The sequence below is a fragment of the Chaetodon trifascialis genome, chromosome 2 (genome assembly GCF_039877785.1).
Source record: "Chaetodon trifascialis isolate fChaTrf1 chromosome 2, fChaTrf1.hap1, whole genome shotgun sequence".
Taxonomy (NCBI): domain Eukaryota; kingdom Metazoa; phylum Chordata; class Actinopteri; order Chaetodontiformes; family Chaetodontidae; genus Chaetodon; species Chaetodon trifascialis.
Window position 1 is genome coordinate 23,714,156 of NC_092057.1, and position 20,760 is coordinate 23,734,915.

The 20,760-nt window shown below is 41.2% G+C and overlaps 2 protein-coding genes across 7 annotated transcripts in view; one reads left to right on the plus strand and one right to left on the minus strand.

Moving 5' to 3' along the window:
* Nucleotides 1-3,829, minus strand: part of LOC139338438 (SEC14-like protein 1) — a 32,430-nt gene extending 28,601 nt beyond the window's left edge. For 2 of the 4 annotated variants that reach the window (XM_070973440.1, XM_070973432.1), the window contains exons 1-3: nt 3,340-3,451; nt 2,663-2,688; nt 1,487-1,576 (exon numbers count right to left, since the gene is read on the minus strand). In XM_070973440.1, the coding sequence (XP_070829541.1) occupies nt 1,487-1,576; nt 2,663-2,668 (96 nt within the window). In that variant the 5' untranslated portion in view covers nt 2,669-2,688; nt 3,340-3,451. Of the gene's footprint in view, nt 1-1,486; nt 1,577-2,662; nt 2,689-3,339 lie in introns of all 4 variants that reach the window. The other 2 variants (XM_070973449.1, XM_070973459.1) reach the window with 2 other exon arrangements.
* Nucleotides 3,830-8,733: 4,904 nt separating this feature from the next.
* On the plus strand, nt 8,734-20,071 carry rasal3 (RAS protein activator like 3). Of its 3 annotated transcripts, none has more exons than XM_070973788.1 (19): nt 8,734-9,525; nt 11,420-11,565; nt 11,744-11,822; nt 13,039-13,106; nt 13,216-13,301; nt 13,914-14,043; nt 14,181-14,279; nt 14,373-15,047; nt 15,215-15,359; nt 15,451-15,595; nt 15,730-15,966; nt 16,120-16,321; nt 17,075-17,166; nt 17,350-17,463; nt 18,253-18,439; nt 18,700-18,813; nt 18,913-19,103; nt 19,448-19,532; nt 19,681-20,071. In XM_070973788.1, the coding sequence occupies exons 1-19, from the start codon at nt 8,901-8,903 to the stop codon at nt 19,789-19,791; spliced, it is 3,531 nt and encodes a 1,176-aa protein (XP_070829889.1). In that variant the 5' UTR covers nt 8,734-8,900; the 3' UTR covers nt 19,792-20,071. The 3 variants fall into 3 exon arrangements, with proteins under 3 accessions (XP_070829889.1, XP_070829897.1, XP_070829905.1); XM_070973796.1 differs by having other exon boundaries at nt 11,423-11,565; XM_070973804.1 differs by lacking the exons at nt 8,734-9,525; nt 11,420-11,565; nt 11,744-11,822 and adding an exon at nt 12,207-12,374.
* Nucleotides 20,072-20,760: the final 689 nt, after the last annotated feature.

The following is a 20,760-nucleotide window of genomic DNA, read 5'->3' on the forward strand; positions in this document are numbered from 1 at the left end:
GAAACACTACACTACAGGCACTCAGTCATTTATTCTTTTCTATTTGCTGGTTGCTGCCGCATTTAGCCAGTGAACCTTCCACCCATCCTCTGTCCTACAGCACTGGGCTAAAGACTGAGGAGCAGATTTGCATGGCAAACTATACACAGGAAAAGAGAAATTAATGCAAGTTCCAAAATTGAGGGGGAGAAAGCATGGATGGCACTTGGAACGCTGCTGAGAGGGCCATGCGAAAAAAAGCCAAAATATAAAGCAGAGGGACATGCAAACCCCCAGTCTCTCTCTGCACTCAACACAGGCACTCATGCTTGAAAGTGAGTGAAAACATGCAGAGAGGCAGTCGCTAAAAGCACTGCAAGGCACTGAATTTTTTACACTGCAAATAGTCTACAACCACCAAGTCTGTGGGGAAACCTCTGTTGGACATAATAGCACAGATGTGTTATATATTCAGATGCTGAGTATGCAGGTGTAAAACACAATGATTCCACACCTCAGTGAACAATGAGCAGATCTTAAACCTTGGGAGAAGACAAAGCTAGAAGAAGTCTGTAATTTCAGTCACCTACATGTAATAAGAGAGCAAGTGTGGTGTAGAGCTGCAGTGATCAGTTGATTCTTAATCAAGAGAAAGAAAATTAATTCTATTGTGTTAATTGATAAATTGTTTCAGTCATTTTTCAGGCAAAAATGTAAAACATTTGCTGGTTTCAGCTTCTTAAATGTAAGGATTTGCTGCATTTCCTTGTCATTTATGACAGTAAATGAAGAGTCTTTGGGTTTTGGAATGTTGGTTGGACAAAAGAAGCCTTTTGAAGATGTCAATTTGGGCTCTAGGAAATTGTGACGAGCAATTAACATTTTTTTTTCACATTTCACAAGCCAAACAATAAATCAGTTAATTGTAAAAATAATCGGCAGATTATTCAAAAATGAAAATAATCATTTGTTGCAGCCCCAGTTTGGTGTGCGTCACAGGCGTATAACTGCCTAATTTACATCATTATCAATCTAGATAGTTACTCATTGGCCTGTTTTAGGCTGCTGCTAGTGTGTTCATACTGTAAAAAGTTTTTTACATTCACTGTGATGGTTTCTTTGTTTTTCATGTTTCAACTACGAGCATTTTTATAAGCTTATGTTGTCAGTGCTAATCAGAAGCTACTCTCATAGCAGTATTGCTGCAGGTCCTGCAGCCCACAAACAACACTGCCAGTGCAGCTAACAAACACCTAACTGGAAATAGCCATGGACATAAGAATGGTAATGTGCGAACATGACATAAAGTGTGTGTACTGCAGTTTGCCTTCAGTAACAGCATTTTCAATTTGTGAGCCAATCACATGCAAGGTGTGTAACTCAATGACTACTTTCTGAGGTTGACCTCGAAAGCGCCCACCCACCAGCATTACATAACTTTGCATCTATGCGATGCAATATTCATGTGGACAGAGGCTTGACTGCAGGTACAGGTAAAGACACTTACCGCCATCACCAGCTCAAAGGGATGCTTGTACACCCGCACAGGTGACTGATACTTCTGCACCATGATGGGGATTACAGTAATGCCAACAACCTGACGAGAAATGAGAATGAATCAGAAACGATAGAATATACTATAATCAAAGACAATTACAAAAGAAAGAAAAGCTGGGGCTGCATTTCATTCACTCACAATAACCATGTGCTGAGTGCCAAATTGACAGCATTACAGCTGCATCTGGCCCTACAACAGGAGTCTCAGCATGTAATTAAGCAAAGGTGTGTTTTGGCTGACTGCTTGAATGATGCCAGGTGCCTCTGTGTGTGTGTGTGTGTGTGTGTGTGTGTGTGTGTGTGTGTGTGTGTGTGTGTGTGTGTGTGTGTGTGTGTGTGTGTGTGTGTGTGTGTGTGTGTGTGTGTGTGTGTGTGTGCGTGCGTGCGCGTTTGTGTTTTGGCAAGCAGCCCTACGAACTAGAAAACCATGCAGTAGTGATGGGCTGCAGAGGGGAACTCTCCTGAGCCGTGACCGAGGAGCTCACTGATCAATGGATGCAGCATTTCCTGTTCATTTATCAAGTTGTACCACTGCAATGGCTTTTCACTGCAAACTACCGGGGGTATAACTATGCCAAGTCCATCTACTGTCTCTGCAGAAGCTCAGGTCACAGCTACAAACGTCAACACTGAATGTAATGATAAGAAAAGGCAGGTGCTATCATTGTTAAAATGTATAGCACATTCCACATGACGGAGCATCTGGGTAGAGCCTAGAGAACAGGATGAGTAAAAACATATGAATAAAAGGAATCTTCTATTCGCTTGACCTTAATGACTAAAAGACTAATGCATATATGCTTTTGTGACACCCAAACAGAATGAGGTGTAAAGACAAGGGCTCTGCTAACTCCAGGAAATTGAAAAGAGGTGCAAAGTGTGGCTTGAACTTCATGTTCTATGTTTGTTCAGCCTGCTGATACATGTCTGTAACTCCTGCTATGCAGTGATGGGAACATGGCTGCAAGGAGGGGTGTGAGCTAACGTCCCAGCACTACTTACAGAGGGATCAGGGCAGGCGGACTAATAATAACCGTGCTAAGACAGACAGCATACAAACAGGTCGCCACAGTGTTCCTCTCTAAACAACACGTATCTAATGTTTGCTAGGGCAACACATTATTACCGTCATGCTTCAGGATCTGTCTGCAACTTCAGAGACATGTCAAAACAAGACAATTACGTTAGTGACACCTGTGTTTGCACCATTCCACCACAATTTCTCTTTCTGAATACCTGACATGATCATGTCGAGTGACTGGCATGTGTTATTATCCAATCACATTATTATTATTTCCAACGTTTATGTACGTGACTGTTCTACGTGTTTTGGTGAACAATTTTCTCACGCTTTCTTTTTGGGTCAATTAACTTGCTAGATAATTGCTCATGTTTATCTGCTGTGGTTCCTACCACTTGTTTTGGTCTTCTGTGAAATGCGTTGATGGGTTAGCTAGCAGTGAACGGGAATTGGCTGTAACGTTTAACAGTTTTCACCGAGCCACGACTGGAAAAAATAAGTACTTGTTATATCTCCAACCTCTCTCTGCCACTGGTTTTTTTTTTTGTTTGTTTTTTTAAAAAAAGAGTAACAAAAAATTGATGACAGGTAGTGCTATTTTTCAAACAACCACCTGACAGTGTTTCAAAATACCTGCCACGCCGACTTGTTAATGTTAGCTTAATGTTACACAACAGCAACAACACAACAGCGCTGGCTAACAGAGACTAGCCCGCAAGCTAGCGCTAACTTTAGAAATTGCTGTTAACTAAATAACAAGAAAAAACATAACTGGTGCTTACCGGTGATTCAAAGAACTAAATAAATCTGGGTTGGTTTAGTCTGGTTAGTCGTTGTTTCTTCTGAAAGGGCTATCCGAGTAAACTCCTGCCATTCCCCTCCTCGGCTCCTCACTTCGCCGGGTCTGGACGGTGAGATGAAACCAGAAGCTAACGATGGTTAGCTTAAATGTGCTAGCTGGCCATGTAGCCAGAGTAAGTAGCAAACAAGCTGAACGCGGGACAAGTCCTCCTGATAGCCCGCACTGACCGGCAGGGTTGTTAGAGAGATAACCCTGTATCCTTCACAGTCCACTGTTAAATTCCGCCTGAACAGACGCAGTGTCGGCACAGGAGGACAGTGTCCCTCTCTCGGCGCTTCCCTCCTCTCGTAGTCATGCCTGTGCTACTGTCGCTCCTCCCCGTTTTAAGCTCAGTTTTTTTCCACCTCTCAGGGCAGCGCAGTGCCAGCGTCATGCACATAAAAACCCTCTCTGACCACATCTATTCAAGTGAAGGACAAAACAAGAGGACAGCCGTCTCTGAGCAAAGCAAATAATCAGGACAAAATAATGTACATGTCCAGTCACGGCATTATTGTTTTATTTCAAAGGATGTATTGTATGAATAGCCGGACAGATGAATGAGTGACTTATGAAACAGGCTAACGCTGAGTGCGACCCTGTCTTCTTAATGCATCTCATCAACTGATGGGGACAGCTTGTTTTCATTTTTATTTTGCAGCCATATCGGCAGCGGTCACCAGATTGATATCGTGTTTCCTATGTAGTGTAATGAATGATGTGTGTCTGCTATTCCAAAAGACCAAAGATTTTTTCAGTGACCGGGTGGGTAAGACTGTCATTTCACCCAAATATATACATACACCACAGCTTACTCATAGTGGCATTCCAATGATTCAGAACTGCACTTTGATAAACTTGGGAAACGCAATTTAAAAAAACAAAAAAAACAAACAATCGTCCAAATATGAACATCAGAGGGCCATGATATCTGAAATTTGAGCTCCTAGTATGGGGCAAGCTCACTCAACCAGTTGCACATTTTCCACACCTCCAGTGTCACTCAGGCTTTCTGTCTACTACAACTAAACTGATCTTTATGGGTAAAATTGGTGTAAGTTTTCTTAAAAAAAAATAATAATAATAATAAATAAATAAATAAAAACAGCCATACTATTTGTTTATGCAAATGCTACAACCTCTTGGTTTGGAGCTTTAATTCCTGATAAGATAATGGAAAGCAATGGATGACACCAAAGACACAGCACTCTCTTTCCTTCAGCTGTTCAAGATGATAGAAGGTGGTGTGTCTTTCCCGCAGGACTGTCTCTGGTTTCATCTGCCCTGAAAGATGTGTCACCTTGGCACACTGCCAAACCCCCAAATACCTTGTGTAAATGGATCCAGCCTGAACCATTTTAGGCCATAGGTAATCAATGCTGCTGTTGCTGACATGTAAAACGAACTTTGTAAACAAGTGCAGATCCTATATACGAGCCAGCTAATTTACACACCTGAAACACAAGACCTCTGCTGTTGTAAATCTTTAAACAGGAGTTCATTGTAAAGACTGTCAAAATGAAAAAAATGAAATGAAAATGAAGTGAAAAACACATTAGTGGTTCCTCCATTAACGATCAAATATAGAAGAACTTACATTTTAATGCACAAATTTGCTTTATTGAAACATTTGTTGATAAATTATCTTTATCTTGAACTCGTGTTTCATGCGCAAATGTTTCCTTCCTCTGTTGTTGCACAAAATGTCTGGATTTTGCAGTGGCCTTTAAGCTTCTGTTTAGTTCTCAGAGTTAAATACAGTCACATCCTAATTATGTAAGGGGTTTAGCAGCGATGGCGGTGGATGATAGCACTAAGACGATTGTGTTTCAAAGGGCAGGCTAGTTGAGGTTGTACCACTTACGCCACGGTCTGCCACCACACCAAACATTAAAGGACAACAGCTGTGACATTGAAAAGGCAAAAAAGAAAATATTATTGTACAGTCAGATAATGTCTGGCTCAACGATGTGTTTATGGAGAAAGTGCTCTATTGTGATTGCATTATCGCAAAGTAATACACCAGTCAGACCTTTACCATGAACACAGGATGTGTCAGTAAATATTACAGCTTTGGCTCAGACTGAGTCAAGGTCAAAAGGTCATCATGTTGTGTGCTGTTCAGTGATTCAGTGAGAGCACATCACACTAACAGAGCGAAAACAGAACATATAGTGCACATTATTAAGTGAGGTGTGCAATGAGGGAACATTGAGCTTAAGGCTGAACACTGTGTTAATGTGACATCCCAGGTTCATATACAGCATGAGATTCTTGCTTCAAGTCATCATGCACCTTCTCTTGTATTCCTTTTCCCTTTACTACCTTCCTCGCAACAGTCTGACAAAGAAGGACAGCCAGGGAAATCATCTTTATATATCATGTACTTATAACTAATACAAATGAATATATGTATATTCTTTAATAAGAATCATTGAGAGAACAAGAACTGTGTGTTTGTGGATTTTGTCAAATTAGCTGTGCACAGTTTGATCAAGACCATGTGCTCTTATTGAAACATATGACAATAGTAGCTTCTATGGTGGCAAATGGTGATATGACATGCTGATTAATCACTTATGAGCGTACAGCAGAAAATATTGTATGGAAAGAGAAATGCTATGGTGTAGCCTTGAGAATATTTTAAATGAATGAGCAGTGTCCTCTAGTGGGCAATGACTGCACTTAGAACAAATTGCAATTAAGGAGGCATAAAAGGTAACGCTCTGGATACCTTACCAGTCTTTCAATTGCATCCACATTTCCGTCACCTGCATATTTTCTTGCAATGAGAAAAGAAATTAGGAAATATTTGTCTACCATTTCCTTGGGGAATCTCTGATTGGCTTCTGTTTAAAGGACTCTATCCCTTCAGATCTATCTAATCAATAGGGTGAATACTAAGGATTTTACCAAATAAAGCTTCTGCAATTGTGTAAACGTGCGCTGCCTTTCCTGACGGAACTTTTGTTACGTTATCCTAGAGTTGTAGAAAAATGTACAGGTGGTTTTTCATCATTCAGTCTTATCAACCAGTTTATGTTTTAGCCATGCTAGCCACGTGGCTATATGGATGAGAGTGTTGGTTGGTCCACCACTTGGTCCAGATCGATATATCTGAACAACTATCAGATGGGGTGCCATGCACAGACATTGATAGTCCCAGAGGATGAATCCTGCTGACTTTGGTGATTACCCTGACTTTTCATTTAGTGTCAGCAGTAGGTTAAATTTTCTACTTTCCCAGTGAAATATATATCCTTGCAAGATTCTCAGACTAGCACCATGTGCAGGCTGACATTTGTGGTCCCGAGTGAAATGTCTTGACAACTACTGAATGGATTGGTATGAAATCTGGTGCAGACATTCTTGACCCTCCTCAGGATAAACTGTAATAACCTTGGTGATCCCATAATTTTTCATCTAATGCCCTCATCAGGTCAAAAGTTGAATTCATCTGATACTTCAGTCAGTGACATCATACCTGCAAAATTAATGACTTACTTACTTATTAATGACTTACAGAGAAAGGAAAGACAGACAAAATTCTAATTCTGCGACAACATCTTATCCCCACTCTATGTAAGATAAACAGAAATATTTCTTTATTTGGACTATACAGCAAAATGTTACTGTTGGTGGTGATTCTGATGATAAAAGCTATATCTGCAGTCAATAAGGCTGCAAGTAACAAATATCATTATTGATGAATCTGCCAATTGTTTTCTTGATCAGTCCATTGATAATTTTAGCTATGAAAATGTCAGAAAATACCAAAAAAAGGCCCAGTATAACTTCCCTCAGCTCAAGGTGACATCTTTAAATGGCATGTGTTTGTCTGTCTGACCAACAGTCCTAAAAATCCAAAGCTATTCAGTTTCATGTGTGATGAAGAAAACAATCAAATTCTCACATTTAAGAAGCTCAAACCAGCTTTTTGGTGGGACCAAATGACTACATAGATGGGTAAAATGGTAATTCCATTATCAACATAGATGATGATTAATTTTCTGTCAATTAACTGATCGATTCATCAACCGCTCGAGGCACTTTTTCAGCATCATTTCAGTACCACTAGCAATACCAAAACACAACCACCAGAGGGACTCAATACAAGAAGGAAAAAAAGCAGTAGCCTCACGCAACTGATTCTTAAAAAACATTTCTGCCTGTATGGATGTTTTCAGAGTAGTTCTTCGATGATCATTTAAAGCTAACTTTGAAGTAACTGAAAGATTGAACAACATCAGGCACAAAAAGCAGTTTTAAAATACATACACAGTCCTGCTGTTTACAACTGTGAATAAGGTACACATTAGATACAATATGTATATTTGCTGCCCATTTATATTTTACCACTGGGTTACGGCTGACATTAATGGTGACATCGTACCCCAGTGGAACACAGACATATCCTGCAGGTGTGTACGAGCAGAGAGCAGCATGAGGGCAGGAAGTGGTTTTCAGAGTTCGACAAACCGATCGCAGAAGGAAGTGCAGCCTCTCTTTGACAGGAAGCCGATCTTAACAGTCAACAGTCCATACACCCACAGGTAGCTGGTAACAAGTGGATACTGTCCCTCTCTTACTAAAAAAGTGCTTTCTTGTGCAGGGTATTAATAATAGTCACAGGTACTATTTGTGTGCCAGACCTGTATCTTCACACCTTTATTAAACAGGAGAAATGTTGTCCTTGGTTATTTATGTCATTCAAATTAGTATATTTCAGAAAATAGGAACATTAAAAACAGTTAGTGTATTTGAACCATTTATTCATTAGAGACAACAATCATTCAGTTCTTGACACTTTTTCATTAATAATAGAAAACAGGTGAATAGAATTGAAGCTATATCCTTCTCCCTCAAAAGGCATCACTGAAATCAACTGAGAATGTAAAACCACATTTCTCACACTCATATTGTGGCAGACTAAACGACTCAAGAACTGACAGACAAGCAGGTTTCCTTTGAGGTGAGCTACCTACATCATGCCTACATCAGATTACACTTACATATGTGTGTATTGCTTGGAGTTTGGATGCTTTGCCGCTAAAGGCTGATTTCAGCGATGAATCAGAGATGAATTTGTGAGAAAACTTTTCACGTTAAAGCAGAACAGGAAGTGAGGAAGAAGGGAAGTATTACATGAAAACATATAGAGCAGAAAAATAGTGAGATATCTGTAAATATACATGAACTTCTCTTTGCCATTTCACGAGGAAGCATGTAGCCTGTGAGTGAGACAAATTGGGAGCTGCAGCAAAGCAACTGCATTCAGAGCACCTAGTTGCATGTTGTTGCTGGATGACGTTTTGCAAGACAGGAAACGAGAGAAGCAGTGAGACAGAACCAGAAAGGGCACAGACTACTTTCTCATCCTTAGCAGTAGTAAATCAGAAGTGGAGCAGGCAAGGTCTCCTATGAAGGTATTTCAATTTGAATTAAGTTTGATGTTTTCTTGAGAGGAGACAAAACTTGAGTCTCACACGTTAAAAATCTGAAATGGGTACTGAGGAGATAGATTTAGATCCTGTAGTTCAACAACCACCGGAGGAACAGGGATCACCGAACAAGGAAAAGGAATCTTCTGTGGAGCCTCCTCAAGGACAAACATCTGAGACCACCGACCCCCTCAACACGTACAAATGGCATACTGGCTCCAAGGGAGCGCTCAATGAATTGAGAGAAGAAGAAGGTGGAGCAGTTTCTTCTACATCTACAATTGAGAAGATTCAGAAGGCCTCCACCAACAAATGGAGCAAGATGCAAAACTGGCGCAAAGCTCTGAGTGAGGACCCTGGGGACAAAAATTCATCCAGCGGGAAAGGTGGAGAGGGAGCCAAGTCTGACAAAGGCACCGGAGGAACCAGAAAGAATCCATTCAGACGGGCCCTGTCCGAGCCTCCTGGGTCACTGTTTGCAGTTCTATCCCCGTCCTCCACCCCTGTTAGCTCTGCTCATGCAGCTTCATCATCAGCTGCTGCAGAGGCCTCAGGGGTCTCCTCAACAGACCCCTCACAGAAAGGAGGTGGAGGGGCACTCTTGAAAAAGTACCTGAGAACTGTGTCCCAGAAGCTCAAAAGGCCCAGGCTGCAGAGTCGGAGCAGCACGCCGAACTTACTGCCAGGTAAAGCCATGCAATGTAAAAGGATACCTATACTCAATGTACATTAACTGCACTACTCAGTCTGCCAATTTCATGTTTAAGATTTGCACAGTCATCAACGTGATAAATGTTGATCTTTCAAACACATCAAATTATGGTAAAATGTGAATCCCCACAAAAAAGATGCACTCAGCAACATGACAGTAGGTGTCTGACTTTTTTCACAGACACATCATAAATACAGCTGTATTACTGTTAAGGGTATTTCAACTCAGTAATAAAAACACAACCTAAGAGAAAAGCTGGCAAACTTTAAACTTAAGGAGGAAAATAATAAGTGAAAAGGATCATTTACGCTGAAATTAGAGATAAATTGAAAACTTATTTTCAGAATTGCCATTTCAAAAAAAGTAAAAGCACAGCTGCTGAAAGATCTTGAAAGAAATATAAAAAAATTACCAGACATCAGTGGGTCAACATATCATTGAATTAGAGCTTGAAAAACAACTCTTACAAATATGATGGCATCTTGTGCTCAATTAAATTTCATAAAGTTTATTTAGTTTGAGCTTTGCCTGTAAATTGGAGCGAAGGTATGATCACACCTGACAACAAATCTGAGCATGATGACAAATCCGCGTCAGTGGTAAGCTCAAGAAGCTACTTATCTAAAGATATATAGAGTTCAAAATATCATTTTCACCCTAACACACTAATATGGACTGTCAAAATACTAAATTGGAAATCATCAAAAATAAAAGCATGTTTTATTGAGTTCAATAAAATGACTGATTTAGTGTGAGTATTATTATTATTTAATCAGTACAAAAGATGGACAAACTGGATGTCAAACTCGATGGTAAACATAGTGTTCTGTGTAAATGTGTGAAGCAAGACTAGAGGTGTTAAGGGAGGTAGTAATCTAAGCCCTCCCCTTTTCAAATGTATGTAAATGACCATCACTGGACCCACAGTGTCAACTGTGGTGTCACTTTTTTAACAAGAAATTAAGTGTCTGTTATATGCAAATAATCTGGACCTTCTTTATCAATGCTTTCAGACCAGACCCATCACTTTCCACAGGGTTGCAAAAAACTGCAGAGGACTTACCCAGAAATTAAATGTAGCTGTAACTGTAGAGCTAACAAATGCCCCTGCTCATCTAGATCTACAAACCACTCCCTCAGAAAACTTCCGCTCTGCTGTGAAGTAACTAAAAGCTGAAGCAATACAGGCTTACTTTTAAGATCCTGAGAACATAACAAATGTAATAAGTTCAGGAACCAACCGAGCTGTATGGTACTGAAGTCAAAATCCAATTAAAACCCTAAACACAGAGTTCATGAGTCTACAAAAAAAAAAATTCATTGGTAGTGAAAGAGTTAAAGGGAATCCAAGTGAAGAATAAAGAATAAAGGAATTTTGTACTTTGGCAGAAACATGCAAAATATCATGGCAATGCTTTTAAAAAGGAGAATATTGAAACCTAAAGTACCATGCAAATACATGCTGAGGGACATGTACATCAAGAAAAAACTACTGAGAAACCACAGGATGTGCGCAGCTCATCCTGGTGTGTCATGAAAAAAGAGCGATACCATCAGTAGCTCTGGCAGCTCCACAAATAGGAGTGGCCAAGCGTTCGAGGAGATAAGTGCCATCATGCCATAATTACCAAAGTAAATAACAAACAAGGGTCAGCATGTGCCTGCAATTACAGTATGCCCCTGCAATATCCAATTAATTATAGAGTTGTTTGAGTGATATTACATTGTCATTTATTTTGCCAAATGCATCTACACTGTGACAGTATGGTGTGGATAGACCTCTTGCAATCGTGTAAATTCTCTGTAAACCATGCGCTGATAAATATCCATGTGTGTGCATGCTTGTGTGTGCACGTCTGCTTGTGTAGCAGATGTTGATGAAGTGGCATCACCTGTACCCACCAGTTGTACCCTCCCAAGACTACAGTGGGCCCCACCTCAAGAGGTCCCCTTATGGGACATTAGCAACTGTATCCTTGAAGATGGACAGATTCTCATTTCTCCAGAGGAAGAGGTACCAGCACAAACCTCCACACCAATCACCAACTCACGTTTAACCAAAAGTCTAATACACCTGCAGACACAGAGCAAATGTGTGTGTGTGTGTGTGTGTGTGTGTGTGTGTGTGTGTGTGTGTGTGTGTGTGTGTGTGTGTGTGTGTGTGTGTGTGTGTGTGTGTGTGTTTTTCTCAGCCTACAATGTGGACCCGAAACCGTGTCAGCAGTTGCCTGTCCAACCTCAGCATGCAGAACCTCGTAGATATTGACACAGGTTAATACATCACACAGACACACAGATAAATCTAAATTAAGCAAAATAAAGAGCAACATTGTGTGTTTTAAAATGCAATAAACACCATGCAAAGCCATCTGGAAAAGTCTGACTAGCATACCAGTTACCGACGTCACAGCAACGCAAAGTATGATTCTGCAGACAGTCACAGAGGAAATAGCTGAATGTTTATGCGTGCGAGTGATTGTCAAATCACTTCCTCTGAGTTTTTTGGGGAAGATAACATCACGCTTGGGTGTTCTAGCAGTCCAATGAATGCTCGTGGAAACAGAGAGAGAGAGAGAGTGAGGGCATAGTCAGTATTTACTTCCATTCAACTCTGTCTTTTTGCTCAGAAGAAGGTCTGTAGACACACTGTGGAAGTCACAGATCCTTCATTAACTTTAGCGAGCTGGCTCGGGTCACCATCAGCATATCTTAATGAAGAGAGGAGGGAAAATCTTAGAGGGACAGATATCCAAATAGACTGTGACACACCTCTGGACTAAATGATGGGATTTAGACGCTGGATTGTTTGTGGTGGGGCTTTGGGTAAGCAAAAAAGAGAGAAAATGTGTCTGACAGTACTCTACGTTGTAAACCTTTACATTCACATCTTTGACTTTATGGATATCCTTCCCTTAAAATTGAAGGATTAAAAAAAAGGTGATGCTGTAGAGACCAATCAGAGGAAATCATGGCAGAATGTGATTTTCTAATTTCATCCTCTGCAAATCTTTAAATTGGTTCCAATAATAAGAGTGTCTACCAACTTTTAAAGAGCTGCAGTTCCAGCTGAAAACCACATCCCGTGTGGCTTAATCTGAAAGTATTTGCTAATTTCAAAGCCTTGACTAATATTTTTGAGAGTTAAGTCTTTCTTCAGTGGAAGTGCAGAAATGAGTGCTGGCGGTGGTTTCGGAACAGTGACAGGAATGAATTTTGACTGGGAGATTTGACAAAATGGTTTTAACTCAGGGAGTGCCAATCAAACATTTGGTTTGGATATTTGATGGCTGAAAAAAATTCACTCAGAAAAACATAACAGAAACATACAAATATTGACCGTAAAACTGAAAAAGACTCAATATTTCTATGTATATAACTGTCTATATTAACAGCATGTTGACATGAACAAAACAAAACATTGACATAAAAATAGCATTTTCAGTTCTTTATCAATATCAAATTGTATCAAATTTTTTGCTGATACTAGAATGTAGCCCTGACCACATGGGCCTGTCGGGTGGCCCTCGTCCAAAGAACCAAGATGGCGGTGTGAGGGTGAGTGTTTTACACACCAGCGATGATAATCTTTCTGCTAGCCCTGCATTTCCTGTTGATGTAATACACAAATACTCTCATACACCACACTTGCCTTCTTCACCCTTAGGCACTGATCAAGCGACGTCTCGAGAACAGGGCCAAGAGGAATAGCAACACCCAACTTAATCCAATGGGACTGAACAAAGGAAGCAGGTAGCTAACTGTGATGTTTGACAAGGCAAATGTCGTGAAGTCCATAAGTATTTGGACATTCAAACATTTGTGTTGTGCTGCCTCTGTACTCCAGAACATGAGATTTGAAATGAAACTTTAATATGAGAATTACATGCAGCCATGGCAACAAAAAAGAAAAGTCAGGGTATCAGAAAAGTCCAAGCTTCATCATCTGGGCACCCTGGATATCTGGACCGACTTTTATGGCAATACATCCAATAGTTGTAAACATGTCATAACCCCCATCCTCCACCCCTAGAAATATTAACTCCATCGTGGCACATGGGAAAAACTCAAGGGATTGTCTGTAACCTCTGGGGACCATAAATATATATTCAAAATTTCATGTCAATCAGTATCATCTGGTTCTAATCTATCAATACATATATGACGTACTTGTATTCAAGTAACCTTTCATGGTACCAGCAGCCTGTGAAAGTTCTACATAGCATTAGTGTCCCACGACTGTAAGAATGAGAAGTAAAAGGTTAAAGTAAATTTTTATTACACTTGACAAATCATGGTATTTGACACTTGACATTTTTACCATTTCCAGTTTGGCTGACTTTTTCTGCTTTGTTTATCTTTAAGGCACTATGGTTCCCGGGAGTCTGTGTCAATTCCAGTCAGTGCAGTGGGGAGTCTCGACCTGAGTGCAGACACCAGCACTGTCATCAGGCCAGTCCACAGCTCCATTTTAGGGGAGAAGTACTGCTTTGAGGTACATTTTGACTTCTGCTTTCTGTCTATGATGCTCACTCATGCTCCTCAAGGAACATCATGCAGTGCCACTGTCCAAAAAAGAAACTTCCTACCCGAGTAGGGCTAACACGACTGTTGGTTTCAATGTACTTACAGGTGATAAACTCTGAGAACACCCACTGCTTTGGCTGCTCCTCAGCTGCCGAACGTGATCGTTGGATTGAAGACCTGAGGCGGGCTGCCCAGCCCAATAAAGTAAGCCATTAGTCCTTTGTTCTAAAAATGCAACATGCAAAATTAAAATGCCATTACAATGAGCTAAATAGCTAAATGCCTCATTGTTCACAGGATAACATTGAGCGCACAGAGAACTCCTTGAGTCTGTGGGTAAATGAAGCTAAGGATCTGCCACCCAAACGGCGTTACTACTGCGAGGTACACCTGGATGGTACCCTGTTCGCCCGCACCAGCAGCCGAGCTGTTGGTAAGCCGTCTAGCCGCTCCAGCTTGGCAGGGGACAGCTCTACTGGGTCTGCTGGAGGTGCAGGCGCCAGTGGAGGTGTGGCTGGAGGATGTCAGTTATTCTGGGGTGAATTTTTTGAGCTAGACAACTTGCCCTGTGTCTCCCAAATCACCCTGCATCTGTTCCGTGAGGAAGACCCCAAGAAAAAGCGTCACTCCCGAGATGAGTCCACCCTGCACCCACTTGGCAGCGTGGCCATACCTCTAAATGAGATCAGAGGGAGGACCTATCAGGAGAAGTGGTATCCCATCGCTCCATATAAGGCCTCAGGCACAGCAGGGAACAAAGAACTGCTGGGGACACAGGCTTCACTCCGCATCAAGGCCCGTTTCCAGAATTTGCAAGTGTTGCCCATGGAGAAATACAAAGAGTTTGCGGAGTATGTGACGGTGGATTACGTGGAAATGTGCAGAAGCCTGGAGCCACTTCTGAACGTGAAGGAGAAGGAAGAGCTGGCAGGAGCCCTGGTCCATGTACTGCAGAGTATTGGCAAAGCCAAGGTGGAGGATGAGTATCATAGAAAATATAAAATATTTAGATAAAATCTAACTGCGTCATAATTTTCAAATCCCACAATGGGGAAATGAATCAAACATAATTTGACATAATTTACAGCAAGAAAGACTAACCAGACATATGTTGTCTTTGTTGAATGTGTATGCCTCAGGAGTTCCTCATTGATTTGGGCAGTGCAGAGGTGGAGCGTCTTGGAGAAAGGGAGGCACTGATCTTCAGAGAGAACACACTGGCCACTAAAGCCATAGACGATTATATGAAGCTGGTTGGCCAAAAGTACCTCATTGACACACTAGGTAGGGTTGTTCAGTGGTAAAAGCGGCTTCTTGTAAATGATATTGGTTAGTGTTTTGTTTTCACTGAACTATCCTTTTGTTTTCACTGCAGGGGACTTTATCAATCGTCTTTACGCTTCAATGGAGAACTGTGAAGTTGACCCTCGTAAATGCCCTGCGACTGAACTGTCAAACAATCAAAAGCACTTGAAGGAAGCCTGTGAGGAGGTGGTGCAAAAGATTATTAAGATCCATGGGTGAGAGAAGAGAGGCCATCATTGAAAAATATATAAAATAACATATTAAATGTTTAAGTCAGTACTAGGCTGTGATATTTGAGCTGATGAAAAAGTCACATTGACAGCTAATGTTTGACATTTCTTGCCTTCAGACCCTTTCCCGAAGAGTTAAACAAGATCTTCTCCAGCTGGGTGGAGCTGTGTGAAGACCAGGGCAGACCAGAGATTGGCCAGCGTCTCATCTCAGCTTCCCTCTTCCTTCGCTTCTTATGTCCTGCAATCCTCAGTCCTTCTCTTTTTGGTCTGACACAGCCTTATCCAGAGCCAAACACCCTGCGTACCCTCACCTTAACCGCGAAAGTCATCCAGAATCTGGCCAACTTCACCCTGTGAGTGGCCTCATATCTGCTTGTCCACCTTTGTGCATTTTTACCTGAGCAAAACATCTTCTGACACACTGAAAAACTAGAAATAAGAATGAAGACATTTTCTTGATTTACCTGAAGTGGCTTAAATAAATGAAATCTTTTGTCCTGATTCAGGTTTGGAGAGAAGGAGGAATATATGCTCTTCATGAATGAATTCCTGGAGCAGCACTGGGATGGAATGAGGACTTTCCTACAAACAGTGTCTAATTTAGACACTGAAATCCCAATGACTTCCTTTGACGGTTACGTGGACCTGCCTCTACGCTTGGCTGTGCTGCATGGCCTGCTGGTAGACATCATCTATCAGAGGGACCAGGTAGGACAGTAAACCAATAAGCCCAGTTTGGTAGTTAGAGCTACAGGTTTGTGCAACTCTCACAGTATTTATTTTTTCATGTGTACTTGACCTTTAAGCTTGTGCACAATTGGACCAGTAGACTGTTAATCATAGTATATCTATTTCAGTGTCCATGGGTCAATTTGGAGACTCACATACACAGAAAATACTGTAACCTTGATCATTTTTGGTGTGCCTGCTGGTACCCTCTAACCCTAAGGACCAGGTTACACTAGAAAATAACTAGTTGGTACAATATGTTGTCTGACTACATAGGAAGACAAAAGCTGTTCTGACCGGCTGAACTCAAAGGCAGGATGAAAAGGTATCAACATAGAGAGAGACGATAGAACTAAAAGAGAGCTACAGAGAGAAACTCAACCCTTGCTTACTGTCTCACCTCCGTACACCTAACTGACCAATTACTGCGTGAAGTGAGTGTAAATGAAAGATTGACAGTTTTGGAAAGTAACAGAAATAGTTGTAAGCAGAAAGATGTGAACTGTATCCAGATCTTATTTGTATTTAGAGATCGTTTTGGATGTTTGCAAATAGACAGTGTCATTTCAGTCCGCCAGACTGGCTTCAGATGTCGTCAAGCACAGCTGACTACATTCTCACTGACAGCTTGCCTAAATGCTATTTTCTTATTCATACAAGGTATGAAGATACTGACTGCATGCAGAACAGTGTGCTAAATGGGACCTCACATGCAGCTTGTTTCTTCCTCAGGACACAGTTGACAAGCTGCACCCTCTGCCTTCGATTCTGAACCAGATTACAGAATCCCTGGGCCCTGAAGCACGTCGGATAATAGTTAACAGGTATGTTTACGGTCTACATCTTTTTTGACTTGTCAGCGACTTCAGATAAGACTGTACTGATCCCATGCTAGGGAAATTCACTTGTTACAACAGCAGAATAAAAAGGAGAGGTAGAACTTGTGATGTGTTATGAACTTGAACATGGTGATGTTACATTTTACTGAAGCAACTGCTTTCTTGCAGCCAAATGGGACAAGCCAAGCCAGTGTATGTCCCTCCTAAAGACTTGGGCAAGTACAGCCCTCACCAGCCATCTCTTCAACAGCTTCCTGGGGACTCCAAAAGCCCACGTGATGGGTATGATAGTTGTGTGTTTGTTACTGGTTCAGTTGGTATTGCTTTATAGACATCAATAATCATGAAGGCAATTTCTGAATGCCCCTTAAGTATTCGTTCCACTGATCCATCCATCTATTCATTTAATTTCTGCCATTTATCCAGAATGGCTCGTTGTGGCTACTATGCAGGTATGTCAGAATTCCTTAGATGCTAGACCTCCAGTTTCCCTCCCCTATATCCTTTTGGCAAATTCAGAGGTACTCCCAAGCTAGATGGCATATGTAATGCCCAAGGGTCTCCTTACAGTTGGACCTGCCCAGAATACCTCCATAGGCAGTGTCAGGGAGAGATCCTAATCAAATGTCAAATAATTTCAACTGGTCCTCTTAATGCCAAGGAGTAAGTGTTCTATTCCAAGCTCATTCTGGATGTCACAGCTGTTCACCATATCAAATCACAGCTTCACTCTTTCAGTCAACGCCCAGAGCTCATGACCATTGGGAGAGGTTTGAAGTAGATCAAATGGTAATTCAGGCCCAAACAATTACTGTACATATTGTCACGGATTCTCCTTAAGAATCTTTATACATTTCAAATATCACATGCATCATGCAAAGGAAGATTCATTGTATTTTACTGCAGTAAGTCTGTGGTTTGCAGGTGGAAGGCAGGTATGCTTTGCTCAGTTCAGGATATATACATAGACACAGAGTGTACAATTCAGATATTCTGTGGGATTGTTTAACCTGTATATCGTTTGATACATGGTTCTTAAAAGATTAATACATTAATTCATTCATTTAACAGGGATGTCAGAACTCGGAGGAGTATAAGAGAGAGGAAGCCAGTAACCAGAACTCAGAGTGCTCCACACAGACGTCCTGGTAACGCAAAGCATGCCTTAAAGAGGCAGATAAGTTCTGAAACTTTGCCAACAGCTGACCCTGAACAAGAGACCAAAGCCAACGAGCTACTTATCTCATTACCAGAAACTGTGAGTACAAAGAGGAACTCGGTTTGGCTACCGAGCTGCACAGATCATGCACTCATGTCACTGCAAAAATACTGCAACAAATACCTCCCCTTTTAGGGGTAGACTATTTTGAAATATTGCAGTTTTACTGCAAAACATAAACTTGTTTTTTAATCAATAGTAATACTGTGAGCATATTTTGACATGAGTGTGAAAACAGAGTACGACTTTGTGTGGTTAATTAGAAGGATTCATGTACACAATCCTTCATTGTGTTTCAGAGTGTCAGTATCAAACGTCCACCTGCACCAGTTCCCTGGATCAAACCCAGCCACAACAGGGAGTCAAGTGAGGTGACTGAGACTGAGAATGAGGAGTTCAGCTTGCTGGATAAGGTATGTCAAACCTCCTACTCACCTAATGGCATATTTCTGACTGTATAGCATATTATTTCATTATCATTTCATTAAATGTCAATTTAATTCACATACCAGCATGCTCAAGAGCTATCAGAGCTGCGTCTGGGAATAGAGCAGGTGACGGAGCGCGAGCTGGACATGGCAAAGCGCCTGGAGGACTTCATTATCCAAAGCCAGGACCAGAATGCCATGCTGCAGGCTGAGGTGGACAAGCTCCAGAATCTGCTAGCTGTTCGAGACGAGCAGCTCGCCAGTGCCACCTTCAGGTAAGACAGTAGAGTTACACAGTACCATGCATATTACATTTGTCAGCCAATGTGTTTAGTTTTAAAATGAAATTTATTTGCTTTTGCCTGCATTTTGCATGTTTTTACACATGTATATTAAGTCTGCATGCTCTGTCTGTTCACCTTATAACTTTAATTCATCTCATAAAGATTAATGAAACTGTTGACGCTTCATTTGGATTGCATGTAGAAAGTAGTATGCTAGGCTGTGTTCTGATTGTTACTGGTAATCATCAGTAAATTATTTGATGTTTGGTTTGCTAATGAGAGTGCTGTGCTTGTCCATTTACTGTAAGCATCTCCTCTATCTGTGTCTGTCACAGGCTTGGTGTGATTGAGGAGGAGCGGGAGGAAGATGAGAGGAAGCTAAGTGTTGCCATTGCAGCAGCTGAGCGAATGAACGTACTGGTAAGACAGACAGACAAAGACAATTATTAAGCTTTCTTAAAAGAATAGTTCACCTCAGCATTCACTTTCTAACCATGTCATTGACAGCATACAGTGGATGAATTGCATACACAGGATCAATGCAAACATGTTTTCTATGTGTTACCAGGAGGAGCAGTTTGCAGGCCTGCTGAAGGACCTTCAGCAGCTCAGTGAGGCCTACAATAGTGGCCAAAACAACATACAGCATCCTGAAAAGCCACACATCAACAGCAATTGAACCTTAACCACAAAAAGATTTCGAGCTGCAGCATCACAGTATTATGTAAATACATATATAGAGCTCATGTGGAAATGACTGCCTGCAGTCACGATTACAATTTCCTGATCAGCTCTATGCTTATTTTATGAACATATTCAAAATGGATGTGAGTGGCCAAAACTCTGTCTCAGGCAAACTTGAAATCATGGGGATTTGTCTGTATTTCAGCTTTTACAGTATCTCTGCTACAGAAATGTTTTACTTGTAAACCTCTCTGATAAATAAAAGAACTACAGCCTAAAGTGTTTCTCTCAGTGCATTCTGCAGTGGGTCATTGTATACGTACTAAGCTACTTAAGTATAGTTCTGAGGTAATTTTAGCCTACTTTCATTGAGATTGCTAAGCCTCTTTATGCTTCTACTTCACTACATTTCAGAGGGAAATCTCGTACTTCATTCCCCACTACATCTTTGTGGCAGCTGCAATTGCTTTGCAAATTAAGATTTTCCATGAAAAAATATGACCAGCTTATAAAATATGAATCACTAACATTTATTTCACCCACATTTATTTTTTCCCTGGAGTCCCAGAGTGGGTTAATCTGGCCCTGAATATGCAATAATACTGTACTTGCATTTTATATGCAGATGTCCATGGTGGTGGTCGGAATGGTCGAAAGTAATCTTTTTCTTTTCTTACCTTGAATATGGCATTTTCATGAATTTGAAATTGCATTCAAACCCAGGCTCCACCGTCACTGCTGTTGAGACAGCAGTTTGCGGCTTCAGCAGAAGGAGCAGAGGCAGTGGTGACTGGAGAAGGACCCAGGAAACATTTCCATGTTGAAATAGAGTTGAAGACGTTATCAGTGGGGTGAAATATAGAGCTAAAATGAAAACTGAACCAACGTCGCTGTTGTCTCGCCTGCAGTTTTCAACGTCTCCACAGTGTCAGGTCACATCGTGTCAGCCTAACGTGTGATCTGC